This window comes from Vitis riparia, chromosome 17 (assembly GCF_004353265.1).
Source record: "Vitis riparia cultivar Riparia Gloire de Montpellier isolate 1030 chromosome 17, EGFV_Vit.rip_1.0, whole genome shotgun sequence".
NCBI lineage: Eukaryota > Viridiplantae > Streptophyta > Magnoliopsida > Vitales > Vitaceae > Vitis > Vitis riparia.
Window position 1 is genome coordinate 14,660,859 of NC_048447.1, and position 17,449 is coordinate 14,678,307.

General features: G+C 33.4%; 3 protein-coding genes across 3 annotated transcripts; all 3 read left to right on the forward strand.

Moving 5' to 3' along the window:
* Positions 1-2,110: 2,110 nt before the first annotated feature.
* LOC117904613 (D-aminoacyl-tRNA deacylase) lies at positions 2,111-11,463 on the forward strand. The gene is made up of 9 exons (XM_034817306.1): positions 2,111-2,383; positions 2,606-2,786; positions 2,911-3,053; positions 4,743-4,806; positions 5,060-5,112; positions 6,186-6,241; positions 8,580-8,654; positions 9,052-9,240; positions 11,111-11,463. Exons 1-9 carry the CDS (start codon positions 2,159-2,161, stop codon positions 11,196-11,198), a joined length of 1,074 nt encoding a protein of 357 aa, XP_034673197.1. The 5' UTR covers positions 2,111-2,158; the 3' UTR covers positions 11,199-11,463.
* A 106-nt stretch (positions 11,464-11,569) lies between these two features.
* On the forward strand, positions 11,570-12,733 carry LOC117904616 (dirigent protein 22-like). The gene has a single exon (XM_034817308.1). It carries the CDS (start codon positions 12,052-12,054, stop codon positions 12,586-12,588), a length of 537 nt encoding a protein of 178 aa, XP_034673199.1. The 5' UTR covers positions 11,570-12,051; the 3' UTR covers positions 12,589-12,733.
* A 46-nt stretch (positions 12,734-12,779) lies between these two features.
* LOC117904615 (protein BREAKING OF ASYMMETRY IN THE STOMATAL LINEAGE) lies at positions 12,780-14,359 on the forward strand. The gene is made up of 5 exons (XM_034817307.1): positions 12,780-13,010; positions 13,162-13,487; positions 13,602-13,697; positions 13,796-13,956; positions 14,064-14,359. The coding sequence occupies exons 1-5, from the start codon at positions 12,797-12,799 to the stop codon at positions 14,170-14,172; spliced, it is 906 nt and encodes a 301-aa protein (XP_034673198.1). The 5' UTR covers positions 12,780-12,796; the 3' UTR covers positions 14,173-14,359.
* Positions 14,360-17,449: the final 3,090 nt, after the last annotated feature.

The following is a 17,449-nucleotide window of genomic DNA, read 5'->3' on the forward strand; positions in this document are numbered from 1 at the left end:
AAAGTTTGCAATCAAGTTTACTTGAGCTATATAACCATCATCCATTATATATATCATACAATATATGAGACAAATATTTTGAAATAAATCTATTTGATATTATAAGCACATCTACGAGATATATATATATATATATATACATATATATATTTTATAATATGAAATGTACAATTTTAGAAGTTTTAACTTCTATAACTTAAAGATAATAGTGAGCCGACAATCAAAACAAATTTGAATTTTAAAAAATTAAAAATTTTAGTAATTTGATTAAAAAACGAAATTTCACATAATTTTTTCATAATTTCATATTATGAAAATATATAAAATTTATATAGCGTCAAACTATGGGTTGTACAAAAAATTTTATATGAATATATAAGATAATAGCTTCAAGTTTTGAAAATTTATTGTAATTATATTGTTCTTCAAGTTACAAAGAGAATTTATTGTTTATATGATTCTACATATATTATTTAATTATAATTGCATAAAAAAACTAAACTAAACTAAGAATAAAAATAATACTAAAATCCCATAATATAAATTAATAATAAAAATAAAAGAGAATAATTTTGTCATAACTTCTAATTATAATTTTTTTTATTACAATCAAATGGAATATTTGATTAACTTTAGATTTTTATTTTTTATATATATATAGATTTTAGCTGTATAATTGTAAAAAATTGTTGTGTACAACTTCCCACCATAGATATACAAAATATGAAGGTTTTTTATTATAAAAATATGTAAATGATATTTATTATTCATCTTCATAGCTTGGCGTCATAAATTATTTTACATAATTTTATTGCAACAAAATGTAAAAATAAAAATGGTTTAACTTCAAACTATAACATATTTTTCACATAAATTTTGGTCATATGAATTTCAAAAAATTGTAGAATAAATCATATATGTTTCAAACAAATATAAATACATAAGACACATTTAATTAACAATAAAAGAATTCACTTGGATAATGTTTTAGAATTTTTTAAAATAAAAATAAAAGTATAAAATCGTGTCCAATAATAGATCTTAATCTTATATCGATTTAAATTCATTATATTCATAATATAAATGATAATAAATAAAATAAATCATTTACCATTGAAAATAAATAAATAAATAAATAATCTTAACTAGGTAGCATGATTGAAAATAAAATCATTATAAAATATAACCAATAATAAAAATATCGATTTTGATGAATAAATCGATAACTCAATTTTATAGATAATCGAGAAATATCGGTAGATATTTTAAGACAAAATATAGTTGAGACAAGATTTTGAAGAAAACATTTTAAAAACAATATAAAAAGTAATAATCGATTTTAAAATTATTTTATTAAATAAAAATACATGAATTTTATAAGTGTACATTCATTATTAAACTATATTAAATATTATTCAATAATAATATTATAACATATGGTAATAATATGTTTAACTTGAAGATATATTTAATCATAAAATCATAATAAACTTAATTTAAATATATTCAATAATATAAAATAAATGATGATATACTTATGACATCTCGATTTATAATTTTTTAAACAACCATTTAAAAGAATTTTAAAAATAAAATAGTTAAAAATAATTTATTTTTCCATAGATATTTATATCTATATTTATTAAAATTAAATTATAAAAACAATAATATATAATTATATTATCATAAGTGGCCTACTTGGTTACCTACTTAGGAAATAAGCAAACCATATTTTATAACCAAAAAATCCTAATTTAAATCCTGGTGTCGGTGCTTTCTTGGAATTCTAATTTTTTTTTTTTTAATCTTTTTAGTTTATTTCTTAGAATTTTATTTTTTTCTCTTTTCGTTTTTTCTTTCAATTATTTTATTTTAAGACAGTTATTTTTATTTTTTATTTTTTATTTTTTTAACTTAAAAGTATAAAACAGAAAAATAGAAAAAATAAAACCAAATGAGGAATGAGGTGGGGTGGGTTAAAGAAGGAAAGAAGGCAAGAAACAAGGGGCGATGCGAAACATGTTGCGTGAGACAGTGGGCTTGACTGCTTTTAGAATGGAACACATTGGCTGCGGGTGACAATGGGCCGCCCACAAATGAAACGTATTGCGGTGAAAGCGAAGAGTTGTACCTTTGCGACTTTTTTGGGACAGGGTATATGTTGGCAATTGGCCGCTGGTACGCACCGCGAATACTACTACGAAGGGCAGCCAGCTGCACGACTACGAGGAAGGCCACGACGTGTTCCGCAGTCACCACGAGAAGAAGAAAAGAAGGAGAAATGGTGACCCTTATTGTCGCTACCACCACCGACGCCGCCTCCCTTGGCCCTGCCTCCGCCCTCTTGGCCATGCCCGGTTGGCTCCCTGGCCCCTCCCTCCAGGTTTTTATTTCACCCCCTTTTCCATATCCACGCTTTCTGTCCAAACCCTTACTCTCACTTTCCAGCTTTATATCATCCCATTTTTCATTTCCCCAGAATTTCAAAACTCTAATTGGAATCTTATTTCCCATCAGGATTCACATGCAATGATATTGTATTTCAGATATTTTTTTAAATCTTATTTTAATATTGTTTTCTTGTTTAAAATTTTGGTTGGGATAGGAAATACCCAGTTTCAAAAACGGGGAAGTGAGGCTGTTAAAGCATGATAATAGCATCATCAGTGAGGATCACTTGGACAAGCGTTGGGAGGAGCTGACAGGGGAGGTTGTGGAGGAGGCCATATTTCTTAGCAAGCACACTGCTGTTTCAAACCGCCCTTCGCTCACTGTTCACCCTATTGGTATAATTATAATCACCCTGAACTGATTACTTGTATGGTGAATTAATTCTAGACATAATGCCTAATTGAACAAAAGAATGAACGAAAAATGTTGTGCTTTCCTTTGGGGATGTGTCATTTTTAGGTGTACCACATTTACGTGATGATGAGGTTCCACCTCAAGGTGGAAAGCCTGGCTGGGCTGCTCCTCCAAGTCCTCGAATAGGACCATGGTTGAGGCTCTTGAAGACAATTGCTCAATCACATAATCTTATTCCTGAATTTGAGGTATTGTTCTATTGGAGCTACTATACGTGTTTATGTACTATTTTTTTTTTTTTCATGTTGGGATGCATAGGCAATTATAGGTGAGTTCACATTTTATTTCAATGGGGTTGCTATGTAGCCCTGATTTCTTCTTTCCTTGACGTGGATGTGCATTTTCATTTATTTATTTCTTATTCTTGTTTGAAATTCTCCTAGCTTGGGCAGATTTTTTTGTTTAAGTTCTCTTTCATTTCTTTCAATTTAGTGTTACTCTTCACCATCCCATACTAAAAAGATTCGTATTTTGTGATTTAAAAATTTCAGCATGAGTAATTTTCGCTTTCATATTTTTATTTATGGTGCCTTGTTAATGGTTTGTTCTCCATCGACATTTCAAAGTTCCCACCTTTTCAGCCCCATTAGTAACTCTATCTGCACCATTTTCTATGTCATTCTATTCAACTTAACTTACATTGACTGACATCCTCCCTTGGATGATTCTAATAATTTGAACTGCATAAATGTAAACCATCATAATTTCCAATTAGTTTCCTGATCCTATTAGGTTATCGACTTTTATTCTTAAATGTGTGAAAACCTTATTTTGACTATTCCGCTATTCAATTTATCTAGTCTTTGTTTTGACTATTCCACTATTCAATTTATCTAGTCTTTGTTTTATAAGCACCTCATGTTAGTTTCTTGGTTGCCATGCATTCGGCTCCATAAAGCATTCCCACTCTTAGGATTTAGTGATATTGGGAAGTGCTTTTGTCGGCTACATTTTTACTCTAAACATAAGCAAGGACTTGACTGAGTTCACATCTCACAGCATGAAATTTAGCCAGATATAAGCCTTCTACAGGTGTATTTTGATGCAGTCCTAGGCCCATTTATTTGTAAATGCTGTTCTATATTCTATGATATTCCTTCACAGTTCAAGTTTTGCAGAATCTTTGCTATTCTTTGCTATGCACCAGATTACTTTCAAAGATCCTACACCAAGGAACCTAATCTCAACCAGAAGGGGGGAAGAAAGAAATGTTGGCAGTCCATTACCAATCAAAAACCTAAATGATTGTAGCCCTTTTTAATACAAATTTGCTTCTTTACTTATATATAAAAAAAAAAACTAAATGATTATAGTTGACCTTGCTTGTTCATCACTCTTATCTCAAAATAATACTCTTTTTGTTTTGAGCCTGTTACTTCTTTTTTTTTTTTTCCTTTCCATTCCCTTGATGTCTGTGATCAAGCACTTCTTTTCTCTAAATCTCTAACTGCTTTCTCCAAATGCATTTTGAGCATACAGAAACCTTTACTAACCCTTGGATCTTAATAGAATTTTGAATATCTTTATTGGTAATGAGTCTTTCTTTAACTCATGTTCTATTTATATCCAATTTGATAAAGGTTTTGTTTTCACTTGCCTGATTAAATACATTTTAATAGTTTTTCATCTGAAGTAGTTTAGCTTGTAATATAATTTTCAGGATCATGCAAGGTTCATGCAATATATTATGCCTTCCCCTAGCATTCCCACCTTTAAGTTTTTAATCATGCATATTTTTCTTGCAATTATTATATTCTTTATTGTAAAAAAATAATAATAATAAAACATCAAAATCAAAAAGTAAAAAAAATAAATTCTTTGTTGTAAAACTATTTGAAGCATGACAGATCAATTTCTATAATTCGTCTGTGATGTAGGTGACTTTGGAGGCTACTCATCATGGACCTGAAATTAATTCGCCAACTATGTTTGTAGAGATTGGTAAATCTCTATTCCCTAATCATGCCAACTTTGTCAATTATGTCCTATGTTAGATGTTTATTATATTCTTTTTCTCACGTCTGATTTATGATATTGTATCTTTAGAATGAGCGGCAAATGGAACCTAAATGTTTTATGCTCTGGACTTCATTTCTTTCCTTCATGCTTTCTTTCCTTTATGTTTTTTTGATTGGAGATTGTTCGGACCATATCGAGTAATTCTCTGCAAATTGTTTTCTTCTGATTTTTCTAGGTAGTACAGAAGAGCACTGGAAAAGGCAGGATGCTGCACAAGTGGTTGCTTCAGTTGGGTATCTATTTCTGAGCATAGAAAATGATTATGAACTCTCATCTTTTTTTCTTGCCCCATCCTTCCATCTTATGTTTTCTCTTTACAAGAGTTAATATTAAGGGTGTTTGTCCTAAAAAGGCTTGAAAGTAGGCATGAACATTGCTCATCAATGTATATCAATCACATAGATTTTATGAATTTTATTTTTTGAAGTCCTTAAAAGTCTGGGTAAAATGGTCAATATATAAAAACAGAACAAGCAGAACTTTTGAATCTATTAAAAGCTGGAAGCTTTTTTATGAAACTCAAGATTTGTCGTTTGTAATCATTCTTTGCAGCCTTCTTGAGGCACAAAGTCAAACTTTTTAAAGGTCAGTATGGGTGGTGGGATTTGTAATGCAGAATTGATGCACTTCATATTCATCCTGCTAGCTTTCTAACCATCCTGTCAATCATCAAAAACCAAGGCCAAAGACGTTCCAGTAAAGCCCATTTTCCAACTAAATGAGATTTAGATCTATTTGACCATATCTACAAGTGCCTTTTCAGCTACCATATAATTGAGCTTTCTTCCTTAACATAATGAATCATGGTAGAATCAATTTCGCTTAAATTTCACCAAATGAAATAGATGATCCATTCTCATTTTAATTGCCTTGAATATTCTTAATATAGATGATTGTACTTTAAGTACTTTACCTATCACATTTTTATTATGATACAGATTTCCATTATTTTATTGTGTGTGACACTACACTTGGAAACACATATGTATCTATCTTGATGTATATGCATGTATGCATGTATCTGCAGCTGGGAATGGCTAAACAAAGTCCTATTTCATCATTCTGGCTTATTGAGTGCTGTTTCCTTATTAAATTGTATATGCTCAGTTCCTTGTTCTACTACTAAGTTTTTTTTTCTTGTGAACCTAAAACATATGTTCTTTTTTATATTTTTTTTATGCCAAAGCCTAAAAGTAAGTGACAAGGGGAAATTTGTGAATATAATGTGAGAAATTTCATCACACGGCTTAAGTTTCTTCAGTTGCTAATTAAATCATCATTTCTTGTTCTGATCATTGAAGCTAATCTGGGAAGGACTGGGCCTTGGGGGAGGAGTTAAAGTGGGAGACTGGAACAGGTATGATCAACTTAACCAAGTTTGCATGTAGACTTTATTTCTCAGTTCTTCTAAAGCAACCGCTTTGGGTATGTCTAGAATGCAAATATTGAGAATAAACCTTCTAGTTAAATTCAAATGATAAGTGTTTCTGTGTATGCGTTTGTCCATTCTTCTTTCTATCTTTCTTTGTTTCTTGTCACGAGAGTGGGGTGGGGGGTGGTTTGGAATTCGAGAATGATGTTTCTCAATAATTTTAAGCAATTTGTGTCTTGAAATGATTTTATAAGAAAGTGGGCATGATCTTTGCGTGAAGTTGAATGAGGCCATTTTGGGAATTGAAATAAATTCTATTCTGTTGAGATTGCATAAAATTTGACCATTATTTTCCTCCCTTCAAATATAACATCCAAGATAGACTGCCAAAGATTATTTTTAATGGCTGTTAAAAGCCTATTTTTCTTAAAGATATTTCCAGTGACGTCTTTCATGTGAAGATTACATGAAGGCCTCCACAGTCAAGGTACTGTTATTGATCTTCATATCAGTTGGCTCCTATATGAGTTAGTGTGAGCAGTATAATTCAGTGGATGAAATGCTGCATTCCAAGAATAATTGAAAAATAAAAAATCAGTATGAAACATATTCTGAATCCATAGAGTTGAAAACAAAGAGTTAAGTGCACATAACTGTCAAAAAGGCAACTACAAGTTTTATTGTGCTTGCCTACCATACTGTTTGTTAGGCTTTAGATACATTATTCAATTGATCAAGTAGAATGAATTCAACTAGAGGAGGAAATGGAAATGGTTGCCTATAAAAAATTGTTGTTTTAGACAGCGTCAGCCTAATGGGTAATAAAACACTTCCATTAATATTGGAGAAGTAACAAGAAGGATGTGTAATCTTTCATCAAGTATGAATACCAAATCTAACAAGGGAAAGAAGAGTAGATTTACTACACAACTGGAATGGTTATAACATCACTCAATACAACTCACAGAGGTAAAAAAGTCCCCAACTAAGAAACCAAATACTTGTCTCTAAGCTTTGCTTGCATATCCACCTCATGATGGCTATGTGAGGAACTGACAAAAGGAATGACCTAACTCTGCAATATTATCAATAATTTGATGCAGCTAACCATTGGATTTTCACCCCTTTCTTTCTTCTTTACCCATGATATGACAATAGCTAAGCGTCCTTCATAAAGAGATTGAAAAAATCCAAAGTTATGGTCTGCAACAGGCCCTCCAAAGGGCTAAAATCTTTGCCTCACTAGCAAAATCCTCTCTTTCAGGTTTAGAGAGGGCTCTTATCACACTACTAAAATGACCCCTAGGCAATCCTCCAAACATTATTGCCCTGTGTTCGCCATCAAAATTTAACTAAATAAGACCCATTGAAGGTGATGATTGTATACGAAGTGTCTCCTCAAACAACCTTGTGATCATGCACACTAGGTTCCCATATAGTAGTATAAAGCTCAAAGGGATGCCTGCAAAAAGATTCACTAGCAAAACCATAAAAAGAAGAGAAGGAAAAAGTTCCAAGCTATCTCCGAAGTCCTTTATCTTCAAAAATCCTTGTAGAGGCTAGCTTCTATAAGCCATAGAACCTTGCCTTTAGGGAGTCTCTCAAAACCTTGGGGGAAATGGTCAACTTCTCTACGACATTTCTGGATGGAACTTAATCAATCCCAGCAAGTTTGAACAAACTACTCCACAATAACCATTTTTTCTTTATTGGCAAATTAGGTAATGTAAAAAAAACCTGATCATTTGATTTCTCAATTCCCTTGCACCTGACAAACCACTTCAGGCTAGGGGTCATAGGGCATCCTCACCAAAAGCAGATCATTGGTATTTGTCTTATTTTCCACAAGCCATATAATGCCTTTTATTTGTGGCAGGGCTTTGGATTTCCAAATGACTTTATTTCATATGAAAGAGTCTCAGTTTTTGACCAAATCTTAGGAGTTTTGGGGTTCATTTCAGCTTTATATATCTGCTTCTAATTGAAACTTTGAACTTGATCTACAGATTTGCAGCTTTAAATCAAAGCTCACTTAGAATTTTTTTATAATATGTTCACCTATAGCATCATTTTATAATTTTTTTTATAATATGTTCACCTATAGCATCATTATGTATGAACCAGTTCTCTACTTTTCCTGATTGCCTTTTTTCTGTTTATTTCTCTTATTGGTAACTGTTTGAACCAGTTGATACACTTGACATGTTTTGACTCTGCAATATGATTTCTCATTTTTAATCTGAAACATATTGTGATACTGATGTTGGTATCTAGGCAATTGGAAAGCTCTACACTAGCTTTATTTGACCTTTTAATGTTGCAGAAATGATGGTAATAACAAAGTTCTCCTTGGCATTGGAGGTGGACATTATGCACCTCGACATATGGATATTGTTCGGTAAGTTACACTTACGAGCTTCCTACTGCAGTTTTCATTGAATAAATTTGTACAAGAAGCTACTGAGATAGGCTTATTATCCTAAATTGATATCCATTTAGACGCCACTAATGTGGATGTAAGGTCATTTTCTAATTCAAAACCATGTTTCAGTTACTTACCCTTCATTTAGTTAAAGTGCAAAATTTCCTTTGAAGTATTCTAGTGAAGGCATGCTATTTTCCAGAATGAAGAAAATACATGCATCACCATGGTTGTTTCTATTTGAAGTAAATATGATTATAATCTTTACAAAGAAATGGCCCTCATTACAAAGGAGAGATCATTATGTTTAGATGCCAAAACATCACATCGTAAAAATTCATGGTTTCTAATATTTTTACTGAATTATTTTCAGGAATGATGGTGTTTGGGTAGGCCATCTGCTTTCAGGATATGCCTTGCCAATGGAAGATCCTGGGAAATCAAAAGCGCAGGGAAATGCAAAGGATGTTGGTGGAACTTGGAAACATGCTATTAAAGTCGCATATGAGGTTACTAAATCATCTTTTCCAGGTGGAGAAGTTCTAGCACACCTTGATCAGAAGTTAGTAATTTCTGTCAAAGAATCTTTGCTTAATCTGAATATTGCATACATTGACAACCAAGTTTACCTTAATGCTTGATTTCATTGCTGAGATTTTTTGAGGAAAGAACACTGGGGATGTTATAAGACACAATTCAATCACTACCTATAATGAGATCTCAACCTTATGTTTCTTTTCAAAGAAATCCTTATAAGTTTTTTTAATAGGTAATAAGAGCTTGTATCAGAAATGCCTAGAAACAGCGAAAACAGTACACATGAAGTATACAAACAAATCGCCCTTGAAACTAGGCAAAAAGAAGACAAAAAACCTTTCCCTTAATTAGACAAACAACCATTCTATAAAATCAATCCTTATAAGTTTATGAGAGCGCAATTTTTTTTTTTTTTCATCTTTTTTCAAAGAAAGACACTACAATCAAATAAAGCATAAATACAGCTAGTACCTGAATCTATATAAATAGAGAAATCCTATGAAAATGTGATTGGGAGTCAAGGTCCCCCTAAAATACAAGAAGGATAATTTAGAAGATTTTGTTAGGTGTATTTTCTTGACAGAAGTGTGTTACATACATTCCATTGCTCTCCTTTGGGATAATGAACTAGTTTTTAGATCTGGCCTATTTTAGGAAATTTTGTACATTTGCAGTATCGGATAGTAATGTGAGTAGCATACTTATTTTTTAAGTAATTACATACTATGAAATAAATGAGAAAGCAGTATCCCAGAAGTGAAGTTGGGACAAATACTCAAGGAATCACACAGAACCTACTTGGCTAAACAAAGCTATTCTAGTTTTTTGGTTGGCTACCCTGTCAATCTGTTGGAACAATATGGAATCTGTCTCTCAGCAGACTGATTGCAAGGGTCTCAGTTGCTGTAGAAATGTGGCTTCAAGGAAAACATAACATGCATTCCAATCGATTCTTCTTTTCTGCTTTCGAGGAGCATTATCATTTATTATATAAACTTTAACTGCTAGAGCATCTTCTTCCCCTTCAACAAAAGAGTTGTAGAGAACAAGAAGCATACATGAAATGATTCAAACCATCTCCCCAACTGTGTTTACTGAACTTGTTTTCCTTAATCAAATTCTGTTAAGTTCACTCACTTCTTTTGAATTCCTATAAGAAAAACTGCCATATTCTGTGAACACATTTGTTTTTAATGATCACCAGTCTAGATTTTTGTAGTTTTCATCTGCAACCAAAAGCCTTATGAGGAAAAAAGAAAACCAATATAAAAAATTCATTCCCAAGGCAACTGTGAGTTTGAGTTTTCTAGTACCGTAACTCCATTGATGAGAGGGTATAAAATTTTCTGTAACTAAGGAAAGCTGCTTTATTACTTTTAAATGGGTATCACATTTTTGTACAATGGGGTGGGCATAAATGCCTCTTGGACCGGTGAGTGCTTGCCCCTTTTGTTTCCTGTTTTTAGGTGACGCTTGTATACTCCCTGCTCTGGGTCGCCTTTCAAGCACCCTTTATCTAATATATCCTTGTGCGTTTATCTATCAAAAAAAAAAAAAAAATGCCTCTTGGACCATATCCTGTATATCCTTCTCCCAATACCTGTAGATAATCCACACTGAGGATGTGAACAGTTCCAACTTACTGAAAGATAGGCTTCCCCGGTCCCAGGATTGGTATAAAGATTGCAAGTTATCATGATCCTATTTATCCCACAGGTTTAAGAACGATCTTTCACTATGACCAAGTTCTAACATTTTAGTTTTTGGGTTTTTGGGGTTTTTGTGGTTGGGTTGGGAGACAAGGATTGGTTGTTTTTGTTTTTGATATAGGTTCTTTTTTTATCAGTTTTCGTGTGTTCTCTCACAGATATTGCCAATCTTATTGTTGAGTGCAGGAGTTTCAAAAGCTGGCAGAAAAATGCCATTACAGAGTTCTTGACAGAGCAGAACATAAAGATTGGCAAGCCTGGTGACTTCTACTGATTGTCATGCTAGAAAGCTGATAGATTATTTTATCAATTTTGTTTTACTACTATGCACCGAAGTTATATTTTGATTATCACAAGGATGATGGCTGAAGATTCTTCAAGTTACTTGTCTAAGATGCTCAAATCGGGAATGATCTTCAGTTTCTACTCTGTAATTTAGTTACTTAAATTTCAAATTCAAGCATAGAGAATAAATGTAATGCTACAAATTACGCAGAAGATGCATGCCTATTTCTGAGAAAGAAGTCAAATGTTCTCTCTTTTGCATCTCTCTAGTTTTTCCTTCTTTGCCTTTAAATAAGTGTCGTCATATATTCCAAGATTCTAGCTCATGAGAGAATAAAAAGAAGTCTTTGAGATGACCGACTTTGCTACCATGTCTTCATACCATTGGTAGACTTGGAAACTTTCATTAGCAGTCGACTAACTTCCTCCTCGGGCAAGCTGGTCAGTTCACGGTGCACCACAGGAAAATAGATTCCAGCTCATGAGAGAAGTGATAAAAAGAAGTCTCTGAGATGACCGACTTTGCTACCATGTCTTCATACCATTGTAGACTTGGAAACTTTCAATAGTAGTCAACTAACTTCCTCCTCGGGCAAGCTGGTCAGTTCACGGTGCACCACAGGAAAATTGGCAAGCGTGTATTTTTTTCAAACAGGCTTGGAAAAGTTGAACGTAGCCAAAATTCTAGGCGTGATTCACAGGGAACAGTTTTCCACAGGTTTGAAAATCTTGCAGAGGTTAGGCAGCCCAAAGCCAATTTCTTTGTATATAAAGGGTTTCTCTTCTCACCAAACTTGCATTCCCAAAACAGACTTTCTTCTAGACTTCTAGACTCCATAACCATGGCGATGACAAGCAGGCTTGTGTTTCTCATTGCAGTTCTTGTGGCCTCCTCCTACACCACAGAGGCCATGAAGAAGAAGAAGTTCACCAACATCCAATTCTACATGCATGATATTGTCAGTGGCCCGAACCCGACTGCTGTCAAGGTTGCTGGCCAGTTGACCAATTCCACGAGCTCAAATTGGATTGCATCCACGTTTGGATCCATTTATGTGATAGACGACCCGCTCACAGCCACACCCCAGATGAATTCCACGCTGATGGGGCGCGCTCAAGGCATCTACGCCATGGCATCACAGCAGGATGAGTTTAGCCTCCTCATGACGATTACATATGCATTTATCAGTGGACGCTATAATGGGAGCTCATTTAGCGTGGTGGGCCGGAATCCGGTGATGAATGAAGTGAGGGAGATGCCGATTGTTGGAGGAACCGGGGTTTTCCGGCTAGCTAGCGGATACTGCTTGGCACATACCTACTCCATGAATGAAATGGATGCAGTGATCGGATACAATGCGACCTTGATTCACTATTAAGCTTTAAACCTACATGTTATAATTTTTGTTAGTCGCAGCCCCAATTAATATTGTAGCAGTTATATATACCATATATATTGTGATACGAAATATGTTTGGTAAAACAGAAATACAAAATAAGGGTATTGAAAAGGCAGTTGCCATCTATGTCTCCACGTTCTGCTCCCCTCGTTAAGCATATAGAGAATCATAACTGATTCATGTCATTATGGATCATCACTGTCACTCCCATTTTTCTTGGTTTCACTTTTTCAAATTCAAACCCCATTTCCCTCTCAACTCTCCAGCTTTTCTGTCTCCTCTCTTTCCCCTGTTGGTATACAAAAGAAAAAGAATGTGCACGCCATGGACAATCACAAGTCCAGTGAGATGGCGGATAAGGGATTGGACATCCATGCTCTGCGCTTCCCGTTTTTCTTTAGGTAAACCAAAAACAAATTTCATCTGCTTCCAATTGTATTCATAGTTGTTCCACAACCAACTTCTCAAGAATTTTTGTCAAGGGCTTTGCTTTGTTTCTCTCATTTCAGCCTATTCATGAATCTTTTCTTCCTCCATATTTTCTTTTGGCAGAAGAAGAACAAGGTGCCTGCTCTTCACTGCCTCAAGCGTCCACTGAAGCTATGTTTGTGGAGACCGGATGCTATAATACTAATAAATGCACCCGACGGACGCAAGTTATGCGTAGTCCCAAACAATCTCTAGACAGCAGAGAAGACGATAGCGGCGGCATCAATGGTTCGAGATGGCCAAGATTCGCAGACGAGGACTATATAGTCTTCTGCTTTGGAGAAGATGGAACCTTTGATGTGATAAAGGATGGGAAAGGCGGAGCATCTGATCATATCAACTGCATGACCAGAGAATCAAGAAGTTCATCAAGGCCTGTTAATAGGAAGGTCAGCAACAAACTCTGAATTCATTCTCACGTTTGATGTCTTTGCCAAGTTGAAAAACAGAAGGAAAAACGAAACTTCAATTCATGGTTTCTTTCTTTTTAATGGGAAAAACAGCTCAATTATGGCGAGGATGAAGAAGGAGATTACAGCTATGGCTGTGAGGATAGTTATCCATCATATGAGGGAGATAATATCATCTACGACAAAGAGGTGAAGAGACCTTGCTGTCATATTGGCTTATTGATATGTGCTTGCATGTTTGAAGCATAATTTAAAGAGAAAAGTACTGATTTTTTTGCTGATTGCAGGGGGACGAAGAAGAGAGCATATACTTGGATCCCGGTTCCCCACCAGATGAAATCCAAGGGGGAGAAAAGATAGAGGAGATTGAGGATTGTGGGACAGTGTCCATTGAATCAAGCAGTTCAAATCAATCCGACGACAGTGCTGGTTCTTTTGCCTTCCCAGTGTAAGTAGAGTCCGCCTGTCTGTGTCCTTAATGTGAATTAGAATGAATGCAAAATTCATGGCATTGGTATTGAGGGGGTTGGTTGTGAATTTGGTGAAAATATGCAGGCTGCGGTGGGAAGGGATTGGGAGTCCAGTGCAAATGCCAAGATCAGAGGACTTGCAATTAAGGAAACACAAGGCCAGGGGGTTGGGCTTTCATTGTTGTAGATTCTAACTTTCTAGGAAATCTTTTTGGACTGAGATTGGACTGGAGATGAAGAAAGTACCCATGTTAATGATTCATGGTACTAATAATGGTCCGAGATTTTTCTGACATTATTATGACACAAACCCCACCTTTTTTTTCTTCCTCCTGTTTCATGGAAATTCAGCATCTCATAAAACTAGCAAATTTTGATGAAGGCAGAAATGGGTTTTTAGTATAAGAACATCTTAGATTATGTATAAATATATGGCTCCTGTGGCACAGTTTGACCTTTTGATCATGTATTTTTCTGAAAACAGAGTTTAAATTAAATTTAAAATCTGAAATCGCTTTCACAAGATCTCCTAGAAAGGCATTTTGACTTTGAACTTTATTGAGAAAGGCTGTTTTGGAAAGCTGTGGAAGTGTAAAGAATTGTCTTAAACAGTAATGCCTTTTCCCTGTTGGTTGCTTTATGGGCAGTCAATTTCAAAATGGGAAAGAATTGTAAATGACCATTAAAAATGACCCATAAATAGGCTCGGGTTTGATCAGATGAAAACAGGCCAAATTAATAATCTTCTAGAGTAAAAACAGCACTGCAGTGCAGCCAATATAGTTAGGTCCCCCATATATGATTATATGAACATTATCAGTAGCGTGAATGATCTGATACTAGTTTCTCAGATCACATGAAAGTCCACCTTATATACTCCAAACAAAAGATGGGATACTTCTATCCTCTCCCCTCCTCTTCCACCCACCTTCAAGCACAAAATAAAGCCCACTTCCCTACCCTGCCTAGAATTCTACTAAGAGCCTCTGTTTCCAAAATGAATAAATAAGGAGAAAAGGGTATTTCCCTATCTTAGAACCTTGAAGCTTCCAAAAAAACTAGAAGGGTCCCATTTACTAGAATAGAGAATCTTGTCATAAATATGCATTATTTTATCTAATCTATTTTTTTACCAAAGCCCATTTTAACCAAAACCCAGTTTAACGAAGACCATAATTGAAATGTCCCAAATGATATGATCATGCATCTTCTTAATATCTATCTTGAAAATAACCCAACTAGTGGTGCTCTTTAACTTTAAATTAATGGTCTCATTGGTAATAAGAATTGTATCGAAAATTTTTCTAATCTCCATAAAAGCGTGTTAAAAGAATAAAATCTAGTTTCTCACCCCTTTTTCGGAGCATATTAGCCATGACGTCTACTAGAAGCTTATACGATCTCCTGTCTATAGGACTTAAATATTTCAAGTCCTATACTTCACCTTTCTTGATCACAAAAAGCAAGTGATATTTAAGCTTCTTTGGGATTTTCATTGGTTAAAAAACTCCCTAAAAAATCTTGTCACTTTGTTTTTTACAAAGTCTCAACATGATTGTTAAAATGTTATATTGAAACCATATGGCTCATGAGCATTATCCCCACACAAATTGGATAAGTGGTCAATATCTTCTCCTTCAAAAAAGACACCTTTAAGCTCTTATAATCATCCTCTTTGAGCTTTAAAGTTCATCCTACTAATATTAGGTCTTTATTCTCCTATTTCAAAGGGTTTGAAAGAGGCTTTAAATACTCCTTTTATCTCTACCTCCTCAATTAACCATTCTCTAATTACTCAACTTTGGCAAAAAAGTTTCTTTTACTTTATGCATTGGTCCTTTTGTGAAGAATTTTGTGTTTTTATTCTATCTCTTAGCTAGATTTCTCTTAATTTCTAACTCCACGTAATTTCTTCCATTGAAACTCACTTGCTAAACTCCTTCATTGCAACTCTTTTGGGCTCTACCTCTACAACCAAAAGGATTACTTCTCTGTCCTTAGAATCTCAAAAGTTTCTTCTACTACATGCTCATTTTATGAAGAATTTGATGATTTTATTCCACCATTGCCTAGAACAATAGAAACACATTAGAAATTAATTTTGGTACAACACTCTAGTTAAACCCAAAATTGATCTTCCCACTCTTCCAATACTAAGATTGGTCCAACCTTGAACATGTGAATGGTCCTCCACCTCTTTTATTCTAACCCAACCTCTTTATAGAAAAATGAATGGACATGTGAGAACCCTCCACTACCCTAACAAACCATATAATCACATTATAAGTGGTAAAAGTCAAGCCAAGATTTCATCAATATTAAGCAGGAGTTCAAAAGGGAATCATGGCCAAGAATGATTTCAAAAATGATTTGAAAGGGCTAAAGTAATTCCATTTCACTTTAAGAAGTTAGTGTTTAAAAGATTGGAAACGGAATTTCACTTTAAAACCACCTATAGTGTAAAAACAATTTGAGTTTTATGCAGAATGATATGATTTTGACTTTAAAATCACTCAGACTTAACTTATATGTCATAATTGATTTTTAAAGATAACAAACTGAATTTCTCTCATAGAAAAACCAAGGATATTGTTTTGGTAGTTTTTATATATATATTTTTTTAATTTATAAAACATATTTAGAATTTTTTTTTAATAGAGAATTGGTATTGCATTTTATTAGTTAACTTTGTTTCTTACTAATTAGATTTAACATACTTTCTTATACCATAATTGTTTTAAAACAACTTCACACTTCATCAAATTTGGATTCAGATTACTAGGTTCGTAAAATTTAAGTATGTAATTGTGATTGGTAAAACTTTTAAAATGACTAATACAAGAAACTAAGAAAAAAATAGTTTATATTTTCCCTTTTTATTTTAAATTTTCTTTGGTAGGTTTTAAAATTGAGTTTGAATTGATATTTGATTCTAAAAGAATTTTTTGAATGTTTTTCTAGTCGGTTTTAAAATTGTGTTTCTATATTTGATTTTAAATAGGATCTCTTTAATATTTTATAATTTCATGAGTCTCCATAATTCTAGAAAATCTTTTCTAAATATAAATAGAATTATGTTATTTAAAAAGAAGTAATGGGTTTTCATGAACCTTAATGTTTGGTGTATGGAACTAGAAATAAGAATGAAAATTTTGTTTCCGTTCCTATTTCTCATTGAATGTGAATGAATTTGGTAATTAATGCATATAGGAATATAAAATTGGAATAATTATTTGTTTCCATTTCAATATTAAATAACAATAGGAATGTAAATGAAAAAAAAATCAAAATTACTATATATATAATTGAAAATAATTTTTTATTTTCATTTTTAAAAAAACTCTCACACCATACATAATTTAAAATATTTTTCTTATTTTCATTTAAAAAGAGAACATCTTTGATAGTTGCTAAATACTAAAAACTTATTTGGATTTGTGATGTAAAAACAAAATTATTTTTAAAAATTAG

What these genes read in the sequence shown, in the direction of transcription:
- LOC117904613 (XM_034817306.1), top strand. Translation starts at nt 2,159, where the DNA reads ATGTTGGCAATTGGCCGCTGGTACGCACCGCGAATACTACTACGAAGG. An exon ending in CTGCACAAGTGGTTGCTTCA is followed by an intron (nt 5,113 to 6,185) that starts GTTGGGTATCTA and finishes TGATCATTGAAG; the next exon opens with CTAATCTGGGAAGGACTGGG. An exon ending in CGACATATGGATATTGTTCG is followed by an intron (nt 8,655 to 9,051) that starts GTAAGTTACACT and finishes AATTATTTTCAG; the next exon opens with GAATGATGGTGTTTGGGTAG.
- LOC117904616 (XM_034817308.1), top strand. Translation starts at nt 12,052, where the DNA reads ATGGCGATGACAAGCAGGCTTGTGTTTCTCATTGCAGTTCTTGTGGCC.
- LOC117904615 (XM_034817307.1), top strand. Translation starts at nt 12,797, where the DNA reads ATGGATCATCACTGTCACTCCCATTTTTCTTGGTTTCACTTTTTCAAA. An exon ending in CAAGGCCTGTTAATAGGAAG is followed by an intron (nt 13,488 to 13,601) that starts GTCAGCAACAAA and finishes TGGGAAAAACAG; the next exon opens with CTCAATTATGGCGAGGATGA. An exon ending in ATATCATCTACGACAAAGAG is followed by an intron (nt 13,698 to 13,795) that starts GTGAAGAGACCT and finishes TGCTGATTGCAG; the next exon opens with GGGGACGAAGAAGAGAGCAT.